Below are 20,711 nucleotides of genomic sequence, written 5' to 3'. Positions count from 1 at the left end.
ACATAAAGTGAAAGCAAGATTCAAATACTTGGAAAAACAAGAATAAGAAAACTTCAAGTTAACATATGACATATGACTCAAGCAAAAGTTAGGCACATTTAAAGACTCAACATGACATACACAAAGACACAAACATGTAGCTATCATGCATTTAAACTCATGGATTTGAGGCTCAAAGACTAAGCATCAAAAGACATGTTATCCAACCACATTTAGGAGCAAAAGAGTCACAAAACCGAAGCCAAAATTGCCACAACATAACCTGAAAACGTTGTTTTTCGTATTCTCGGCAACTCTGACCTTTGCTCACTCATTTGATCATAACTCTCTCCACAGAACTCCAAATGCGTTAATTATTTTTTTGTTGGAAACTAGACTCACAGAGCTTTCTTTTGATATAAAGAACGTAATTTTTGGATCACTGAGCAGGTGCAGTTTAATCTTTTAAAATCGTGAACAGTTTTTGCCAACATTGTTTTTGTGTGTAATGGAAATGGATTTGAACCATACAAAAATAGCTACAACAAGACAAGGTTAGCACATGAAAAACACCATATTCAAGATAACCTAGGCTCTAGATACCAAATGATGAGAGGATTATGTTGTTCCTTTTTAAGATTATTGAATATGGTGTGAGTTGATTAAGAAAGCTAAATGAAATCCCCACTGGACATTAAGATAGCAAGCTATCTAGATGTGAAGGTTCCTTTCACAAAGCTCAAGAGAAGAAGATGATGGATTGATTCAAAACAAAAAGGAAATGGAAAGCACAAAAACCATAGAAAATCAAGAACAATTAAAGGAAGAAGAAAACAAAAAATGAAAAAGAAAGAAATGGTAAAAATGTGAGAAGCACGCCACTACAAGGCTAGGCTAGAAGCCATGGCAACCTTGAAGATGAGTGGATGTGTGCCGCCACTTGCTATGCAAGATAAGGCTTAAAAGTTTCACTCCCAAGGGAGGAAACTCTCACAAATGGTTGAGACACAAGAGTGTTTTTACTTCAAAATGTTCAACCCTTTTACATGTCTAGGAGCACCCCTTATATAGAAGAATTTAGGGGCCTCTAAGCAAATAAAAGATACCTAAGGATGTCTCTACAAAAACCTAACCCTAGCTTCTAGAAACTAGGTCAAATAAGGTTACAAAAATGAGAGACAAAAGAGCTAACTATGGTGTGTGCAAGGCTAATTTCGTTCTAGCACAAAACGAGACCAAGAATGTGTCTCATATGTCTCTAGAAAGTGGTCATAGTGTGCTAAAAACAAAGGAGACCAAAGGTACATAGGTACACTTGCTTTATGCCTTTTTCTTTATGTTTTATGCCTTTGCTTTACTCTCTCCTCCACATCATTTATGCTCCCCAATCACCATGTGCCACCTAGCATTGCTTTCTTACTCCTAATTAACCTACAAAGCAAATAAACATAGATTAGCATGTTGGCTTAAGTCAAGTCAACTATAGTCAACAAGTCAAACCTAGTCAAAGGTCAACAAGTCAACTAAAGTTGATTCAACTAAGTCAACTTAGGGAATCAAAAATAACAAATATAAATGAAAGGGATGAAGGATTAGTGAACTTCCTTTCTAAACATGCTTAGTCTTCTTAAGCATGTGCCTCCATCCTTGGTTGGGGTCAATCCTTCATCACGCCGCCAGTCCACTAGAATCTGCTCTAGGTCCAAAAACTCGCGCCGCCAAGTGCCAACCCTCCAGAATTTAGAGCAGACATTCTACCTTTGAAAAGCTCATAAGGTGTTTTCTTCAAAATTGGCCTTATCAACATATGATTTAAAACATAAGAAGTTGTGATGACTGCATCAACCCAAAAGTACTTAGGCAATGAGGTTTCATTTAACATGGTTCTAGCTAGTTCCCCTAATGATATGTTCTTTCTCTTAACCACTCCATTTTGTTGTGGAGTTCTAGGAGTTCAAAAGTTATGCTTCATACCATGTTTTTCAAAAAAGTGTTCAAACTTTTCATTTTGAAACTCTCCACCATGATCACTCCTTAGAGAGACTATTTTAGAACTTTTTTCAATTTCTAAGACCTTGGCAAGATTCTTAAAAGCATGAAAGGTTGCACTCGTAGCAGCTAGAAATAGTGTCCATGTAAATCTAGAGAAATCATCAACAATAACTAATGCATTAAAGTTTCCACCAAGACTCATGGTTCTAGAAGGACCAAATAGATCCATGTGAAGCAATTCCAAGGGTCTTTTAGTTGAAATACAAATTTTGGGTTTAAAGGAAACCTTGGTTTTCTTTCCCTTTTGGCATGCTTCACATATTCTATCCTTCTCAAACTTAAGTTTGGTAAATCTTCAACCTACTATTTTCTATTTAGCTGATTCAAATGAAGCATATGTATGTGACAAAGCCTCTTATGCCCTAACCAAGTATCATCTTTTTTTTTGTAAGCAAGTATGAATGCTAAATGATGCATGAAGCAAAATTAAGCAAGTATACAATGTTGACACTTTTTCCTAACAACACAATGCTACCACATGCATCATATATAAGGCAATGATTTGGTTCAAACACAACTTTAAAACCTTTGTCACAAAGTTGGATTATACTTCTGCTTTAATCCTTCAACTAGAAGAACACTATATCCTTTTGGGATCCATTTCTTAAAGCCTTTAGGTACATCATATTTTATAGCATAGCAATTCTTAAGCACATGACCTATCTTCATACAATAGTTGCAAGAAATGAACTATTGCAGTTTTCTTTGAGAGCTAAGAACAACTTCTAGGCTTGATTTTCCTCCTATGAACTTTGCAAAGGTTTTCAAAAGATATTTCATTTTATTTTTCAAAGTAGTGCAGTTTTCACAAGGTTTTAGCCAGTTGTTTTTCAGCACAATCGATTGCATTATTGTAAATCACTTCTAAATGTTCGAAATCATTTTTTAAATCATTTGTTTCTGATTGTATTTAGCTAACTCTATTTTCCAGACAGCTATTTAGCCCTTTTAATCGATTATTCATGACATTAATTTTATTAGCCTTACTATGCAACTCTTCAAAGTCATGTAACAATTGATAATAGTCATTTTTTATCTTTGGATTGGCTTGATGAAGATGATTCATATCCGGCCATGAGGCATAGATTTGCTTCCTCAATTCCTTCTTGAGATGGACTACTTGTTGAATCATCATTGTCCTCCCAAGCTATGTAGGCACGTCTTTCCTTGGCCTTTTTCTTCTTTTTCCTCTTTTTCCTGTCACCAAACTTCTCCTTCTCTATGTTAACATTAGGACATTCAATCTTGATATGTCCTAGCTTTTCAAAATTATAACATGAGAAATTTGAAGTATTACTTGAATCATTTTGTTTAGAAATGTACCTCGTTTGATTACTTTTGTTGCATTTCCTCTTGAGATACTTCCCAAACCTCTTGACTAGTAGATTCAAATTCGCATGATCACTTGATTCAACTACTTCTTCCTCGGGTTCATCACTTTTCTTGGAGCTAGCCTTCGAGGCTATGGTTTTCACCTTTTTCTCACTTGATTCAAGCTCACTTAGCCTTTGCATTTCAATTTCATGCTCTCTTGGTTTGCCAAATAGTGTAGGTATGGTGATGACAGATAAATCCTTAGATTATGAGATGCAAGTCACCTTTTGTTGCCAACTTCTATCAAGACACTTTAGCACTTTGATGTTTAGTCCTCTTTGTCAAATTCTTTGCCTAAACCCATGAGGTGGTTGACAATTTGAGTAAACCTCTTTTGAACTTCAATTATGCACTCTCCTTGTTACATCTTGAAAAGCTCAAACTCTTGAATCAAGGCATGCTTCCTTGATTTCTTCACTTCATTCCTCCTCTCATGTGTGACTTCTAGTAGATCTCACATTTCCTTTGCACTCTTGCATTAGAAGATCCTAAAAATTTCATCCATGTTTAAAGATGACGTGAGGATATTCTCTCTGTTCATATTGAGCTTTTCTCCTTTCTTCCTTTGTCCTATTATTCCAAGGATTTTCTACCTGCTTATTTTCAACAAGACATTTAAGAGTGTATGGTCCATTAACAATTGCATCCCAAATCCTTTTGTCTATTGATTCAATGAAAATTTGCATTCTTATTTTCCAAAACAAATATTTTATGCCACTAAACATAGGTGGCCTATGAATAGAGGCATCTTCAATAAAAGGGAGTTTATTTTCTACCATTTCAAAAGATTTTTTATCAAACTTGAATAACTTTCAAGAACATTGTTTTAGATACCAATTGTTAGTTTGAAATGGTGATTTAAGGCAAGAAGGCGAGTGGGGGTTGAATTGGCTGTTTAAAACTTTTTTGAAAGCTTAAAACCCCTTTTGATTGAATCAAATAGACTGTGAAATTCAGATGCAAAAGCTATAAAACAATACACTTTCAATCAGTCAAAAAATAAAACAACAAACTAATTTGTTCTTAAACCTATGAAATAGTCGATTAAAATTTTGAATCAATTGGCTAAAATCCTGGGAATTTATGCAGAATACAAAATTCACATATTTAACTCAAACAACAAACTTTTACACACATGACTTGTTCCAATCAATATTTCTAATAGGTATGCAACATCAAATTATACGAAAACGCATTAAAGTGCAACAAAGAATGAATTACTTAGTTTTCTTGAATTTTTAAAGTGATTTAAAGTGAGTGAGATGAGGGGAAATGAATGTCACAATTGCTTTTAGACTAGTTCACTCAATCATAGAGCTACATCCAGTTTATCAGGAAAACTTGAGCCTCGTTTCCACTATATTCAAAAGTTTTACAAATCACACACCAAGATTACTCTTTTGAACAAAGAAACTCACAAGATTTTTGAGTTACACATATATCTAGACTAACATCTTGCAAGAATCACACTCAGACTTGAAATCACATCAGGTAAACAATCAAAGGCACAAGAACTACAAAATCTAATGGTGGCTCTCCCTAGCCAACCATACACGAGTTCTTCAAGTTATTCCCAAGCCAAAATGCCTCAAAGGTCAGCCAAGATCTTCAATCTTCACCTTGCAGTTGTGTAATGCAAAGAAAGAGTTTTTTGGTGATGAATGACAAGTTTTTGCACTAAAAAAATGCATAATCGTGCCTCTACTCTCGAAAACACAACTTATATAGTCTGGTTTATGTGAAATTAGTTGGTTGAATTTTTCGCACATTCTATTGTTATCACTTGACTTAAGTGAAATCAGTTGATGGAAAAAACAATTCAATTGATTAAATACATTCATACCAGAAACTACATACAACAAGCATTTTAACTTGTTAAAACCCATTTTAATAGATTAAAAAGGACACACTAAGAGTAACAAGACATCTAACTTATGTCCTATAGCCTACCAACATGATATAACATCTAATCATTACATTTAACACATTATTTCCAGATTTCATACACCAAAATTATGTCCTATAGCCTACCAAAATTTTATTTCACCCTTTTTTATTTACCATTAACTAAATTTTTTTTTATCTTTAATTTATTTATTCATCCGGACGAAACTGGGTGTTGGCAGGTATAAGAATTCATGGTTGAATTCTCTCTAAGAAGGGGAGGATGATAAAGGCTTGACTACACAAGATGCCAACACTTTCACACACTGTTCCGTCAAATTTAAATTTCAAATCCCGCTTTCTAGTGTTCCTTGTGCTTGTTTCTCGCTTGTGATTGTGATGCTATAAGAGTGTTTTCAATCCATTTCCATATTTAATTCGTGATTAGTTGCACTTAATTTCACGTTCGCATGTTCGTTCGTTAATATCGTTAATTAGGTTTTGGAATTTGGGATTCTACAGTTTACTTGATCGTTTTGAATGATTTTTGTTTTTATACTCAATAGAGATCATTTCAGACTATTTCGCAACATTACATTTTAGTTTTCTCCGTTCTATATCTATTCATGACAGTACCTTGCACTTTTGCATTCATGTATATTCATACTCTTTCATTTAGGTTCCGAATTCCTGCATAACACCTTCCACTTCAATTTCCAATAGTTTTATTTAGTTGATTCATGCATTAGGAATTATATTTTGATCAGGTTGTTCGTAATTCCATAGTATTAGTTTATTACCATGATGCATTAGTTGTTTAGGCATTTTATGAAACACCTTACATGCATGTTAGTTTCCTTAGTCATTTCATCAAACACCTTGCAAATCCATACCATTTTCAGTTTATTTTAGCTTATGTTTTTAATAGATTTTATTAGATTTCTTCTAATTCACAAAACATATTGAAGAATCATTTAAATTTTCTTGCCTATCCTAAAATTAATCCTTGGTTAATCAGTATAATATATTAGTTAGTGAAAAAAATTAAGTTTGACTATATCTTTACGCCATCGAAGGAAGTAGCTTCCTATGGAAATTGGATGTTATCATTACGCTTAGTCTGAATGTATTATTTTGACCTCTGAATATTGTTAGTCAAGATGTCTCATTGATTGTGATGAACTATGTTAACAAGAAGGGTGTAGCAAGGGTTGACTATACATTAAAAATTTTCCCGTATTTATTTTTACTCTGTTATAAAGGTCAATTACGTATATAGAAACTCAATCAGTTGATAACGCTGTTTGCGTGCTGCTGACGATTTAATTCCTAGCTATAAAGTGTCACAGTGTCTCTTCTTAATTAACTCTTTTTGTCCTAAAAAAGCGAAAGTAGATCATATCATATTTGTCTTCTTTATAAATTTTTAAATGTTGTTTATTTAAATGGTCGTCGATGTGATTTTCCGAGTAGAAAATTGGCGGCATTATTTATTAGATATTAATGAAACCCCGAAATAGTCCGATATATGGGACCAATATAAGTGATAAAATCAAACAAACATTTTTGTCAAAGTGTATCTGCCATGTTCACAGCTAAAAGCACTCGAGAAAAAAAAAAAAAAAAAGAAGAAAATGTTGGCACCGAGTGACCAACATCATCAGGAGAAAAGTCAAGTTTGCAAATTATACCATGCTACCGAGTGATCCTTTTGTTAACTCTTATATGGAAAATGTGTGTGTGAGCGCGGTGGATTGCCTCATATCTTAAATACGTGGATAATGTTAAGAATATGCTTTCATATGGTACTCGTGCTTTCATACTCCAACTTTTTAACCCCACAACACAATAAAAAATTGAAAAATGTCACATATGCAAACCCCCAAAAAATGATGTAAGGGTGAAAGAAAAAATAGATGAAGTGAAAAAGATAGAAAAAGGAAAACTGAAATAATTGACATGAAAGAAAATTAAAAAGAGTTGAACAAAATTGTGGAAATGAATGAAGTTTGGTTTATGAATATATAAACTAAAAATTGTGTTTGGGGAGAGCACACAAGCTTAGCAGAGAGAAAGAAATATCAAACAAGAATAGTTTTTGGACACCGAAATCCTATAGATTGGCGAAGAAGAGAAATAAACCAAAAAATATTGATGAATTATTAGGTGTTTGTAAAAGTGAGATGTTATAAATTCACTTCTGAAATATCAAATGCAATTTAAAATACATACACCATGAACTACTTAACTGAGATTCAGCATCTCACCTTCAACTGATAAATTTAGAAGAAAGCATCTTGAAGAAAACACTAAGGTAACTGAAACATAAAACTGTTTGAGAACTATCACATTACTTCAACCAATTCAAGAAAAAGTGTGTGTGTGTGTATATATATATATACCGATATAGACAAAGTTTAACTTGTTACACGACACAAATATATACTAAAACATCTCTACCTAGCCTCTAGTAGGGTTACAGTTAATTCATTAGTGGAAGTCTTCACTTCATTGCTTGTTGAACATTCTCCTGCAGTGTTCGTCCTTTCAATAAGGAAACCAGGTTCCTTAGGTGGTGGCAAAGTATTTTCACTGCTCAACATAAAAATAACTGATGCCATGTTTGGCCTATCCTCTGGATATAGTTGCACACATAAAAGACCAACATGTATGCATCGTAGTACTTCAGAAACAGTAAAGGTGTCGCCCAAAGCAGCATCAACTAATTTCATCGGAGAGCTTTCTTTCCATAATCTCCAAGCCTACAACATAAAAAATGAAGTAATAATTCTAAAGTTCATAAAAGGTAAATAAGGAAAACTCATGCTCTTTGTCTTACATGTCCTAATAGATTAAGTCCGTGATCTGGAAAGAACATTCCTCTGTTTTTCTTCCCACTTACTATCTCTAGTAACAGTACCCCAAAGCTGTATACGTCGGATTTCACAGAGAACAGCCCATCAATTGCGTATTCTGGTGCCATGTATCCACTTGATGAAATTGCAGAATGATTAGTTTTGTCTATACAAAATGAAGAAAGTTCTTACACAATTTATATAGGTACTTACTATGTTCCAACCACCATTTTTGTATTCTCTTCTGTTTGATTTGCAGTAAACATTCGCGCGACGCCAAAATCTGAAATTTTTGGATTTAACTCGCTATCTAGTAGAATATTGCTTGCTTTCATGTCTCTGTGAATTATTCTTAATCTAGAATCTTGATGAAGATAAAGAAGTCCTCGAGCTATTCCAAATATAATATTGAATCGCTTAGACCAGTCCAGAAGTCCACTTTTGGAAGAATCTGCCGAGATTCATAGTTAAGTTAGTCCAAACAAAAAACAAATGAAGTACTTCATTATGAATACAATTTTTATTTTCTGAGTCACATACCGAAAAGAAAGGAATCCAGGCTTTTATTTGGCATGTATTCATAGACCAGCACTCTTTCCCCTTCTTGAGTGGAACAACCGAGAACCTTTACAAGATTTCGGTGCTGAAGTTTGGCACACAATATGACTTCGTTCTTGAATTCTTTCACTCCTTGTCCAGTACTGTTAGAAAGCCTCTTGGCAGCAATCTCTTGTCCATCTTCTAGAGCACCCTAAAATATTAAATAAAATTGGCTGAATAATTGAAACAAAGAAGCAAAAGAATGAAATCGTCTTATTTGAAACATATTTGATTATTTACCCAATACACAGGTCCAAAACCACCTTGGCCAAGTCTCTTTTCACTTGAGAAGTTATCTGTGGCACGAACTATTGTAGAAAAATCAAAGGAAGAAAGCTCTAAGTCTTCTTCACATCCTTCATCTTTATTTTCTTCTGAAGTTTTCTCTGTTCCCTCCCAAGTAAATTAATCAGCTTAGCATCATGCAAGTTCACCATATATTTGAATGTTCCAATTATCCCATGCTATAAATATATGAATGACAATTTAACACCAGAAGTGTCATTTCAGTGAAACAGACTACATAGCTAGTTGAAGTTATTGTAGTAATGAAGTCTAACGGGGGTCAGGTTCAGAAAGTTTACCTCTAAGGTTTCTTTTCCGCCAGTAAATGAAAATGAAAGCAGCCACAAAAGCAAGGAGAGACACAGGAATCACCACCGCTACAATTTTCTTATCCCATCCTTTGTCAGAAAAATGAACCAAGAGTCACATACTCAATCAAAAACAGATGCAGTAAACTAAAATTAAGAAACGATAAAAATCCACACCATTTTCCGGGGCAACCATTCGAATATATAGGTCTTGCCCGGGAACTGAAGCCACCCTTAAATCAAGCAAAGCTCCATACCAAATGATACAGCCTTTACCATCTCCCCTGACATCTAAATTTGCATATGCAGTGCAAGAACAGTTTAGCAAGCACTTTGCCTTGCAATTCTCAAGTGTCAAATTTCCATCAACCCAAGAACTTGTGGTATCTGGCATTTTCAACCCACTGAATTTTTTAAACCCATCTTTCTTTTTTACTCCACAACTCCACGCTTCACTAAGAACACATCCTTGGCTCCAATCCAATGCCTCATAATTTTGAACTGATTTTGGCTTGAACCCGGTTAAACACTGGCATGGTGGTGACTCATTCACAATACAGTTCCCATATGGACCACAAAGATTGTAGGTATCACAAATGTCTCTAGGAACTGATGAATAGAGCTTCCAAGTTTGGTTCTCTACATTCAAATTATAGCGCTGCCGAGAATAAACAGATTGGTTCAAAACAACTCTTGTAATCAAAGACTTATTCCCAATGTTATATGTGTAATACACTTCATCAACAGTGGACTCTAACTCTAAGTTAAAAAGGGGAGTGGTTTTTCCGTTGAATCTAACACCATTCCAAGGGCCACTCCTATAATACTCACTAGTACCTTTCCACATAACCAATTCAGTAGTGTTACCTAGCACCATACCCCAAATGAAGTCGCCTGGAGAAGGGTCATCCCAGTTCTTCCATGCTGTTAAACGCCGGTTAAGACCTGTCTTAAGGTTCCATCCGATCTTCATTCCTGGCAGGAAAGTATCACAAGGGTAGTCAAAGCTCTGCCACAAGTATTTCTCCGGGTTTGAATCCTTCTCATCTCTTAATACCAAGTTCCCTGAGTCTAGCAGCTGAGCAAATGGACTCTGCGCTTTGGTTTCTTCAGTTGAGTTTGCTGACCAAACAAGAGTATTGTTATTGGTGAGGATAACCAGTTTTCCGTCTGTGTTTATGCTGCACATGCTGGAGTTATCCTTAACTGGATTCTCACGGTTGGCAACCCAAACGACGGTTCTGACTGGGACACTTCTGTACCATATGCCAAGGTACCGATTGGTGGTAGTGTTAGTACTATTATTTGGACTAAAGAAACCCATTTCAAAAGTTCCATCTTTAGACACCAAGGTACTGCCATCAAGAAGGGGCTGCGACACATTAATGGTGTCAGTTGCAGATGAAATTATAGGCAACAAATGGAGTAGATTGGTTGAAAGAAAGAGAAAAGTGAAAGAAGCCATTGCTTTGGCAAACTATTGGTAGATTGTGTTGCATTGTTCGTGCCCTTGATACTTTTTGTCAACCATTAAAAGAGAATTGTTAGCCGTGCTTGATGTGAACTTCTCAACAGAGAAAAGGAAAGATGAAAAAGATCAAGTTTGTGATTTAGCACAGTATCATAACTGGTTGGTAAGATCTTGAAATCTGGGTGCTTAAACCTGCGTGGTGTGAAAGGTTTGACATTGTATCTTCTTTGTCTTGACCCGGTCTATAAACAAAAGGATAATAATACACATTTATCTCTTTTTGAAGATGTCTACCATGATATACTTTTTGCTTTTTTATTATTTCCTCTTTCCTTACTCGTACATGAGATAAAGATCTTCATTTCGAGTAAAGATGTGAAAATGGGTTTCAATTCGTGAGTCAACCTGATTCATCACGGGTTCGAACCGGGTTGGATTGAGAAAAATTAAGTTCTTTTAAAAGTGGATTGAACTCAACTCAGCTCACTTAACCCACAGGTTAAACGGGTTCGAGTAGGGTTGAGGGTGGGTTGACCCACTTAACCCACCAACATTTTTTACAATTTTTTTTAATTTTTTTTTAATAATTATTTACTACCCCTAATAATATAGGTTAACAATTTCATACTTCTAAATGTTAAAATGATGCTCAATAATATTTAAATAGTTTTAATGTTTAATTAATTTGATTGTCAAGTTATATGCATTGATACTTTAATTTTTAACTATAATCTTTATAGTAAATTACTCAATCAAATTAGCATGACAAAAATGTGTAGTTTTTTTATTTATATTTTGTTCTTGATTTTACTGTGATTGTCATTTCATAGATTGCTTAAAAAAATATTTAAATATATGAATACTTAAAAATAAAAACATAAATAATTTTTTTTATGTGGGTTGGTTGGCTATCTTGCTGAAGTCCTTGATAAACCTCCTGTAAAATCCTGCATGTCCAAGAAAAGATCGAACCTCTTTCACAGAAGAGGGGTAAGGCAATTGTGAAATAACATCAATTTTAGCAGGATCTACAATATACCATTCTTGGAAACAACGTAGCTAAAACTATACCTTGTTCCACCATAAAATGACATTTTTTCAAAATTTAAAACAAGGTTAGTTTCTTCACATCTCCCCAAGACTCTAGCAAGATTAGACAAGCAGTGATCAAAAGATGAACCATATACACTAAAATCATCCATAAAAACCTCAATACAATGCTCCAATAAATCTGTAAAAATGCTCATCATACATCGTTGAAATGTTCCAGGAGCATTGCAAAGGCCAAATGGCATCTTCCTATAAGCATATGTACCGAATGGACAAGTAAAGGTAGTCTTATGTTGATCCTCGGGGGCAATACAAATCTGAAAATACCAAAAGAATCCATCAAGAAAACAGTAATGAGACTTACCTGCCAATCGGTCTAACATCTGGTCCATGAATGGTAAAGGAAAGTGGTCCTTCCTGGTGATACGAGTAGGAATAAACTCGTTCTTCTCATTCTTGACCACGGTGATCCTAGATTTCTTGGGGACCACATGTACAGGACTCACCCAAGTGCTGTAAGAAATAGGATATATAATACCTGCTTGTAGCAACTTGGTAACTTCTTTCTTCACAACCTCCATCAGTTGAGGATTCAGTCTCCTCTGAGGTTGCCTTACTGGCTTAGCATCCTCCTCCAAGAGTATTCTGTGCATGCAGAAAGAAGGGCTAATACCAGGAATATCAACCAAAGTCCAGCCTATTGCTCGCTTGTGATCTTTGATAACCTCAATAGCTTTTGTTCCTGCTCGTCAGTAAGCAAGGCAGATATAATAACAGGGAGTTTCCCATCCTTCTCAAGATAAGCATATTTCAAATGAGATGGTAAAGGTTTCAACTCCAAAGTGGGTGGCTGTTGCACAGATGGCAACATTTTGCTGCCTAAGGTAATTTCAGCCACCTTAGCATCACACTCGGATGCCATAGAGGTATCAAATAGTGACACCGCGTCCTCAATATCACCTGTTTTACAATTTTCTCTTTCGTCTAAAATCGAGCCCGAAATATTCGAAAAAGAAAAATCTAAAGAAGAAGAAAAACCAGATAAAACGTCCAAAAGTCCAAAAGCATAATTGTTCACTACATTACTCAATAAATTAATACAAAACAAAGAATGGTCTTCAGTTGGGTGCTTCATGGCTTCTAGCACATTGAACTGCACCTTCTCATCTCCTATCTCCAGAGTGAAGGATCCTGCATTCATATCTATCTTGGTTTGTGCTGTCATCATGAATGGTCTTCCCAAGATAATTGTGGTTGAACTCATTCCTTCATCATCCTTCATGTCCAAGATGTAGAAATCTGTGGGAAAAATTAACTTGTCCACACGAATAAGCACATCTTCTAGCACACCTGCAAGGTTAACTATGCTACGATTGGCCAATTGAATGACCACACCAGTAGACTTAAGAGGTCCAAGATGAAGTGAAGTAAAAACTGATAAAGGCATTACATTAATGGAAGCTCCTAAATCTAACATAGCATTATCAAACTTAGTACTTCCTATAATGCAGGGAACAAAAAACATACCTGAATCCTTACACTTTTGCGGCATTCTGACTGTAGGCTTCTTAATTAAGCTAGACACGTTTCTTCCCATGTTCACTACCTCTTTGTCCATAATACACCTTTTATGTGTACATAATTCTTTGAGAAACTTGGCGTATTTAGGAATTTGTCTTACAGCATCCAACAAAGGGATGTTTATCTCCACTTTCTTGAAAGTATTCAAGATTTCTTTGTCTAACTCCTCTGTCTTTTTAGTTTTTGGTTTCAAACGGTTGGGATAGGGAGGAGGAGGAGAATAAGGAGAAGAATTTTCAGAGGAAGTATTAGGGGATACCAACCTGGAGTTATCACTGTGTGCAGGCATTTCAGATGTTACTTGTGTTGCTTCATCTGATCTTCCACTTTCATTATCAGGTACAACTTCATTGTCCTTATCTTCATCTTCTTGGGCATCCCCAAGGCCTTGTATTTGCTTACCCGATCTTAAAGTAATAGCACTTACATTTCACGGGTTAATTACAGTTTGTGCAGGCAAATTGCTCAAGCCTTGTTGAGACTTCATCTGATTTAACTCATTTGCCATTTGTCCAAAATCTGCTTCTGCAAATTTTTATTGGTTGCTTCCATCATCTGTTTCAACTCATTGATTTGTCCCTTCATCATGTCAGCCATCATTTTCATCATTGCTTCCATGTTTGAATCACCTGAGGTTGCAGTTAGTTGTGGTTGTTACCTCTGTTAAGGTGGAACATAGACTTGTGGGTGTTGAGGCTGTTGATTTCCCCATTTCTGGCTGGGATATTCCTTCCAATCTGGGTTGTACTTGTTGGAGGACAAATCATGGTTGTATTGCTGCCGAGGTGGTCTATTATTGCCATAGATGTTTGCAGCATATGCTTGAGGTTGTTCACCGTCTAACGTCCCTGTCTCTTTTAACATAGAACAAGCCTCGGTAGGATTATTAGTAGAAGCACAAATTCCACATAAGATAGAAGGGATAGGATTTTTCTGTAAGTCTGTCAAGGTCCTTACCATTGCCGCTAAGTCATCCAACTTCCCTTCTATTTTCTTGTGATCTGCAACATATGAAGCTTCAACTCCATGGCTTCCCTTCAATAGATTTATAGAATTACTCCTGGTGGAAAATTGTTGATGGTTCGACACCATATTTTCAATCAATTATCTTGCATTTGTTGGCGTTTTGTCCACCAATGACCCTCCACTTGCAGCATCTATCATTTGTCTATCCATGATACTCAATCCCTCATAAAAGTACTGAATGAGGAAATGCTCGTTTATTTGGTGATGAGGACAGGAAGCACATAACTTTTTGAATCTTTCCCAATACTCGTGAAGATTTTCTCTTTCTTGTTGCCTTATCCCATAAATATCTTTGCCAATAGCAGCAACTCTAGATACTGGAAAAAACTTTTCCAGAAATAATCTTTTCAGAGTCTCCCAAGTATTGATGGATCTTGGAGGAAGGCAGTATAACCAATTCTTAGCGGCATCTTGCAATGAGAATGGAAAAGCCTTAAGCTTAATATGTTCCTCTGTCACTGTTTTAGGTCTCATGGATGAACAAACAACATGAAATTCCTTCAAATGATGGTATGGGTCTTCTCTTGCTAATCCATGAAATTTGGGTAGAAGATGGATTAACCCAGACTTAAGCTCACATTCTCCATCTGGATATTGGATGCACATGTTTTGTGTAATTGCTGCATTCGGTGAAGTCAACTCTCTTATTGTTCTTTCTTCCATTCTATCTTCTTGAATTTCTGGTTCAGGTGATGGATCAGAAGATATGTTAATCACCGGAGGTGATTCTAGTGGCACACTTTTAGTAGTAGGTTCAGATGATGATGGTGTTCCTTCAGTAGAACACCTGAGTTCAGGTCTCCTGCGTGATTTACGCAAGTTCCTTTCAAGTTCTGAATCAAGTTGATAGAATTGACCTGGGTTGGCCCGAGTCATGCACTACGCAATCCACCTGAAAGTGTTTCCCTGTGTTTTTTTTTCTTCCTATTCTTGTTTTGGAGAAAGATTTCAAGAAAGAAATAAGTTAAGATGTCGTTGGGTCTACTCCCAGGAAAGAGAGGTGCGTCATAGTGGATAACTTAAATACCAAGTCTTTCCTAAACAGAGTTTTCCGAACTAGTCTCAAACAAATTTCTTAAAAGAAATTCTTAATCAAAACAAAAATAGAACTTTGCTTGAAATATAAAAATAAAACTAAAGACTACAAAAAACACAAACTCTATAAAACGTATATGCGTAAAATAAAAATAAATAAATAAATAAATCAAAAAAATCAAAAAAAATCAAAATATAAGAAATACTAACCATATTCCCCGGCAACGACGCCAAATTTGATATCGCTGTTGTTAGGCGATCAAATTACCACTACTTAACTTTAGCAACTTCAGTATTGTCAAGTTAGTAGTGAAAAAAATAGTTAGGGTTAAGATAACCTTGAGTCGTCTCACAACGAATACGAAATTGATCTCAAATATTTGATTCTTAAAAATGCAATTAAAACTAGCAACTATAAAAGTAGGGGATTTTGATAAGCAAAGAAAATGACACAGAAGATTGTAAACATAGTAATAGTAAATAGGTCAATTGCACTGCTTTTTCTAAATAAGATTCTTCATTGGTTATCTGGAGATTATTGTTAAATTAATTATTGTTGTTGATTTACAAATCAAGCAATGTAAAGACTCAATTCATTTGTTGGCATTCTCACTTTTAATCAAAGTACAGTCTCAATTAAAAGTGAGAATTGTTAGATTGTCCATAGTAAATTCAATCAAAGTACAGTCTCAATTAATTTTACTATGCCTAATCATGTTTATTCCTTTGTTTCTTCACCAAATAGAAAACTTAATTCATCAAAGTTGTAAGTTGTTTCTGCTCCCTTAAGTCTCTTTATATAGGCTTCAACTAGACTTTGGGCTTTATTTGTTGGTTGCTAAAATCTTTTATTTTTATTTAATTAATTAGCAACTTAATCTCCGTCCAATTTCTAATTCTACCCCTCTTATTTAACCATTTTTGCAATTTTGACCAGAGTTGACTGTTGACTTTGACCAGTTGACCAGTGTTGACCAGTTGACCAATTTGACTATGCAATGAGAAGCTGACACGTGGCAGAGTGCTTTCTGTCTCCAGAATTAGGGTTTCTGCCTCCTTTGGCTGTAGAGAAGTGCAATGACAGCTGCCATGGTGGCTGCTCCGACGTGAAAGTTGATGGCTCACGGACTGCTGCTGTTCGCCGGCCAGAAGGATGGAGGGGCGCTGCCATGGCTGCTGGTGCAGGAAGAAGAAGACTGAACTGTGGTGGCCGAACTCTGAGCAGGCGGGCGTCGCAGATCTGGTTCGCTTTCCGCTCTGGATCATGGTGGCACGAGGTGTTGATGGTGGCAGTAACCGCTGCTGTTCCGGTGTTGCTGGGTTGGAAAACGATGGTGGAATATGGTGCAGGTTCGTGAACGGCGTGTGCGAATCTGGCTCGTGGAAGAGATGGTGCTTGCTGTGCGAGAGGGAGGTGCTGCTCGTTGCAAACATGGTTACAGGTGCTGCACAAAAAGGGAGGTTCTCGCGTTTTGATGGGGTAGCGTGCTTCAAATTGCAGAAATGGTGGTGACGCGGTGACTGCCGGTTCAGTTCGGTGCTTTGACGCAGTGCAGATGCGTGGTGGTTACTCGTGATTCTGCTGCAGATCTGGTCGTGGGAAGAAGGTGCGTGCTGCGGTCGAATTGCTTGCTGTAGAGATGAAAAAGCGTGATGGTTGAAGCTTTCCGTTGCTGCTGCGCTGAAGATGATGGAGAGGCTGCTGTGGCTGTCGGCGTTGCAGGTACGGTGAGAAAATGGTGGCCGGCGGCTGCCATGGTGATGGTAAGAGAGGAGGAAAATTAGGGTTTCTGTTTTGGAGATGAAGATGATGATGTGGCAGCCTTCCATTGGATAGCTTGTTAGTGCAAGGATTGTTGCCACGTGGCTTGTTCTGGTTGGCCAATTTTAAAAGTTGGGGATTGCCATTGGGCATGATCTGCTTGAGTGGAGTTTAAGTGGTAGAGGGGTGCAACTTAGTGAAAACTGGGGATGTAGAACAGGTTTTTGTGGTCCACTTTAGAAGGAGTGTGAAAATAAAATCTAGGGGAGCATTTAGCTCCTGATTTATTCTTTTCCAGAATTTCATGATTTTGGACTTATTTTGTAACTTTGAATATTTCAAATCCACACTATTAATAACCAAAAATAAATTCCAGCTGCCTTAACAAACGTTAGAATATCCAATAATATTTTATGCAACTAAAATCAATTTTTACGCCACTTTTACCAAACTTACTCAATAAATCCAATAATCACAAATCCTAATTAATTCAATCTTTAAGTACAGAAAATACAATTAAATCCCCAAATTTAAATATTAAATGAGGGCAAAAATTTGAACTCATCATACAACTTCCTCCATCAATGATTACCAAACATACATTACCATTAATTGAACATCTTGTATGAAAAATATTCTCCCTTTGAGATGCATCCTCGGTCTTGACTTGACTTCCCAGCATCCTCTTAATCATGTACAAATCTCCTACATTAGCTTTCAACTCGCCATCACTCTCTTCTACCTCTCCATCATTATCATCAGAATTGCTTGTGTACTCCCCATTATCCTTAAGAAGAACGGTCTTCTTTGTAGGACACTCGTAGGCATAACGTCCCATGCACAAACATTTAAAACATTTCACTTCTCTAGTCCTTCATTAGAAAGCACTGAATTGCTAGGGAGGCAACACCTTCTTTCTTTACTCTATCTCTCCAGTTTGAAGAATTGAAATTGGTAGAACTCTTTCTTTTTGTAATCTTTCTTTTAATTTGTTGTTCTACCTGCATGCAATAGATCCTCCATCTCCATAAACTCCTGCAACTCAACAACATCTCTAATATGATGATTTAATCCATTAAGGAAACGTGCTTGATATCGCTGTTGTTAGGCGATCAAATTACCACTACTTAACATTAGCAACTTCAGTATTGCCAAGTTAGTAGTGAACAAACTAGTTAGGGTTAAGATAACCCTGAGTCGTCTCACAACAAATACGGAATTGATCTCAAATATTTGATTCTTATAAAAATGCAATTAAAACTAGTAACTATAAATATATGGGATTTTGATATGCAAAGAATAAATGACAAGCAAATAAAAGATCGTAAACACAATAATAGTAAATAGGTCAATTCCACTGCTCTTTCAAAATAGGATTCATCATTGGTTTTCTAAAGATTATTGTTATTGATTCCTTGTTTAAGATTTCAAATTAATCAATGTCACTTCTTAATTAATTTGTTGACGTCCTCACTTTTAACCAAAGTAACTTCTCAATTAAAAGTAAGAAATTTTTAGATTAGTCCTGGTAAATTTAACCAAAGTAACTTCTCAATTAATTATTACTAGTCCTAATCATGTCTATTCTTTTAGACCTTATATCTAGTAAAAAGTTAATTTATCAAAGTAACTTCTTGATTAATTATAATCTAAGTTTCTACCTCTAATCAAAGTAACTTCTCAATTATTAGCAAAAACTAATGCAATCATATGAAAGTTTCTAAAAATTAATCAAAGTAACTTCTTAATTAAAATTCAAAAACCCGTAGACTCATGATTGTTATGTTCTTTAGATTTAACATTATGCTAACTTGCTATAATGTAAAAATCATTGCTTTAACTAGATTAAGAACTAAAAGACATAGATAGAAAAATAAATCTCAACAAGAATCAAAAGAACAAATAAATTAATTCATCTAACCTTAGAATCCAATTAAGAAATTACAATCGAATCAACCTTAAAAACTTAGCCCTCCAAGGCTTTGATGAAATACATGATAATAATATGATGAAGGAAAGAAAATATAAAGGAAGAAGGAGAGATGTGGTAGATGACGATATTTGCCAAAACCAGAGAGTTGCCAAGTATCTATTCTGCTCCCTTAGGTCTCCTTATATAGACTTCGACTGGACTTTGGGCTTTATCTATCGGTTGCTAAAATATTTTATCTTTATTTAATTCATTAGCAACTTAATTTCTATCTAATTTCTAATTTTGTCCTTCTTATTTGACCTTCTTTACAATATTGACCAGAATTTTACCAGAGTTTGACCAGTTGACCAGCTTTGACCTGTTGACTGCCTATCAGATGCTGAGACATGGCAGTGCATTTTCTCTCTCCAGAATTAGGGTTTGCTCCTCCTTCCTCCTTTAGCTACTGCGTTAGGGTTTCATGGAGGCTTGTGGCTTCCGTCATGGTCTGAATGCGTTGCGGTGGTGGCGGCTCCGGCGAGTGGTGGTGGCGCTACTATTCTAGGCTCGTTGCAATGACGTTGTACTGGCTCATGTTTCTGCTGCCATGACTGGTTCTCGCACTCACGTTGCTGCTCGTGCTGGCGCGTCGCGGTGAGGGTGCTTCACGGATGCGTTAATGGTCGATGCTGGTTCTGCGTTCGGTGGCTGGAACGGTGCTACGCTTCTGCTGTTGTGGCTGCTACGATTGTGAACGAAGATGGTGATAAAGCTGAGCGTGGTTGCGTGTAGGTCTGTTGGTGCACGGAGATGGTGGTGCTGCCAGCGGTGGTTCCATGAAAAGATGGTGGCGGTGCAGATCTACGTTTTTCGCTACCATGGCTGTGTTTTTCTAACGTCAAGGTGTGTTGCAGGGAAGATGATGGTTACGGTGGCTAACTGCTCCAACAAGTGACGGTGAACGAATGGTGGCCGGCGGCTGCCATATTGATTGAAGGAGATGATGAAAATTAGGGTTAGGGTTTCATGTGTGAGATGGTAACGTGGCAAGCTCTGATTGGTCAATTTGGTGAGTGGAGGATTATGACACGTGTCAGCTTATGGTTGGCCTGATTTGAAAGGTGGGGATTGCCACATGGCATAATCTGGTTGAGTGAAGTTTAAGTGGTAGGAGAGGTGCAACTCAGTAAAAACTGGGGGTGCAGAACAGGTTTTTGGTGGTCCACTTTAGAAGGAGTGTGTAAATAAAAACAGGGGGTGCATTTAGTTCCTGACTATTTCTTTTCAGAATTTGTTGATTTTGGACTTATTTTGTAACTTTGAATATTTCAAATCCACACTTTTAATGACCCAAATTAAACTTCAGCTGCATTAACAAACGTTAGAATATCCAATAATATTTTATACACCTAAAATTAACTTTTACGCCATTTTTACCTTACGTACTCAATAAATCCAATAATCACAAATCTTAATTAAATCAATCCTTAACACAGAAAATTCAATTAAATCCCCAAATTTAAACATTAAATGAGGG

At 36.2% G+C, this 20,711-nt stretch overlaps 1 protein-coding gene across 1 annotated transcript; it reads right to left on the bottom strand.

Annotated features, from left to right (window-relative positions):
• Positions 1 to 7,608: 7,608 nt before the first annotated feature.
• LOC114169311 (G-type lectin S-receptor-like serine/threonine-protein kinase At4g27290) lies at positions 7,609 to 11,015 on the bottom strand. Its single transcript, XM_028054418.2, has 7 exons — positions 9,515 to 11,015; positions 9,329 to 9,427; positions 8,985 to 9,130; positions 8,685 to 8,895; positions 8,358 to 8,595; positions 8,129 to 8,279; positions 7,609 to 8,051 (listed from the first exon to the last, which is right to left on the bottom strand). Exons 1-7 carry the CDS (start codon positions 10,800 to 10,802, stop codon positions 7,746 to 7,748), a joined length of 2,439 nt encoding a protein of 812 aa, XP_027910219.2. The 5' UTR covers positions 10,803 to 11,015; the 3' UTR covers positions 7,609 to 7,745.
• Between the last annotated feature and the right edge of the window lie 9,696 nt (positions 11,016 to 20,711).

Source organism: Vigna unguiculata, chromosome 11 (genome assembly GCF_037176805.1).
Source record: "Vigna unguiculata cultivar grain cowpea cultivar isolate G323 ecotype 2 chromosome 11, ASM3717680v1, whole genome shotgun sequence".
Taxonomy (NCBI): domain Eukaryota; kingdom Viridiplantae; phylum Streptophyta; class Magnoliopsida; order Fabales; family Fabaceae; genus Vigna; species Vigna unguiculata.
Note: the sequence above shows the minus strand (reverse complement) of the source record. Positions and strands in the feature narration are given on the sequence as shown.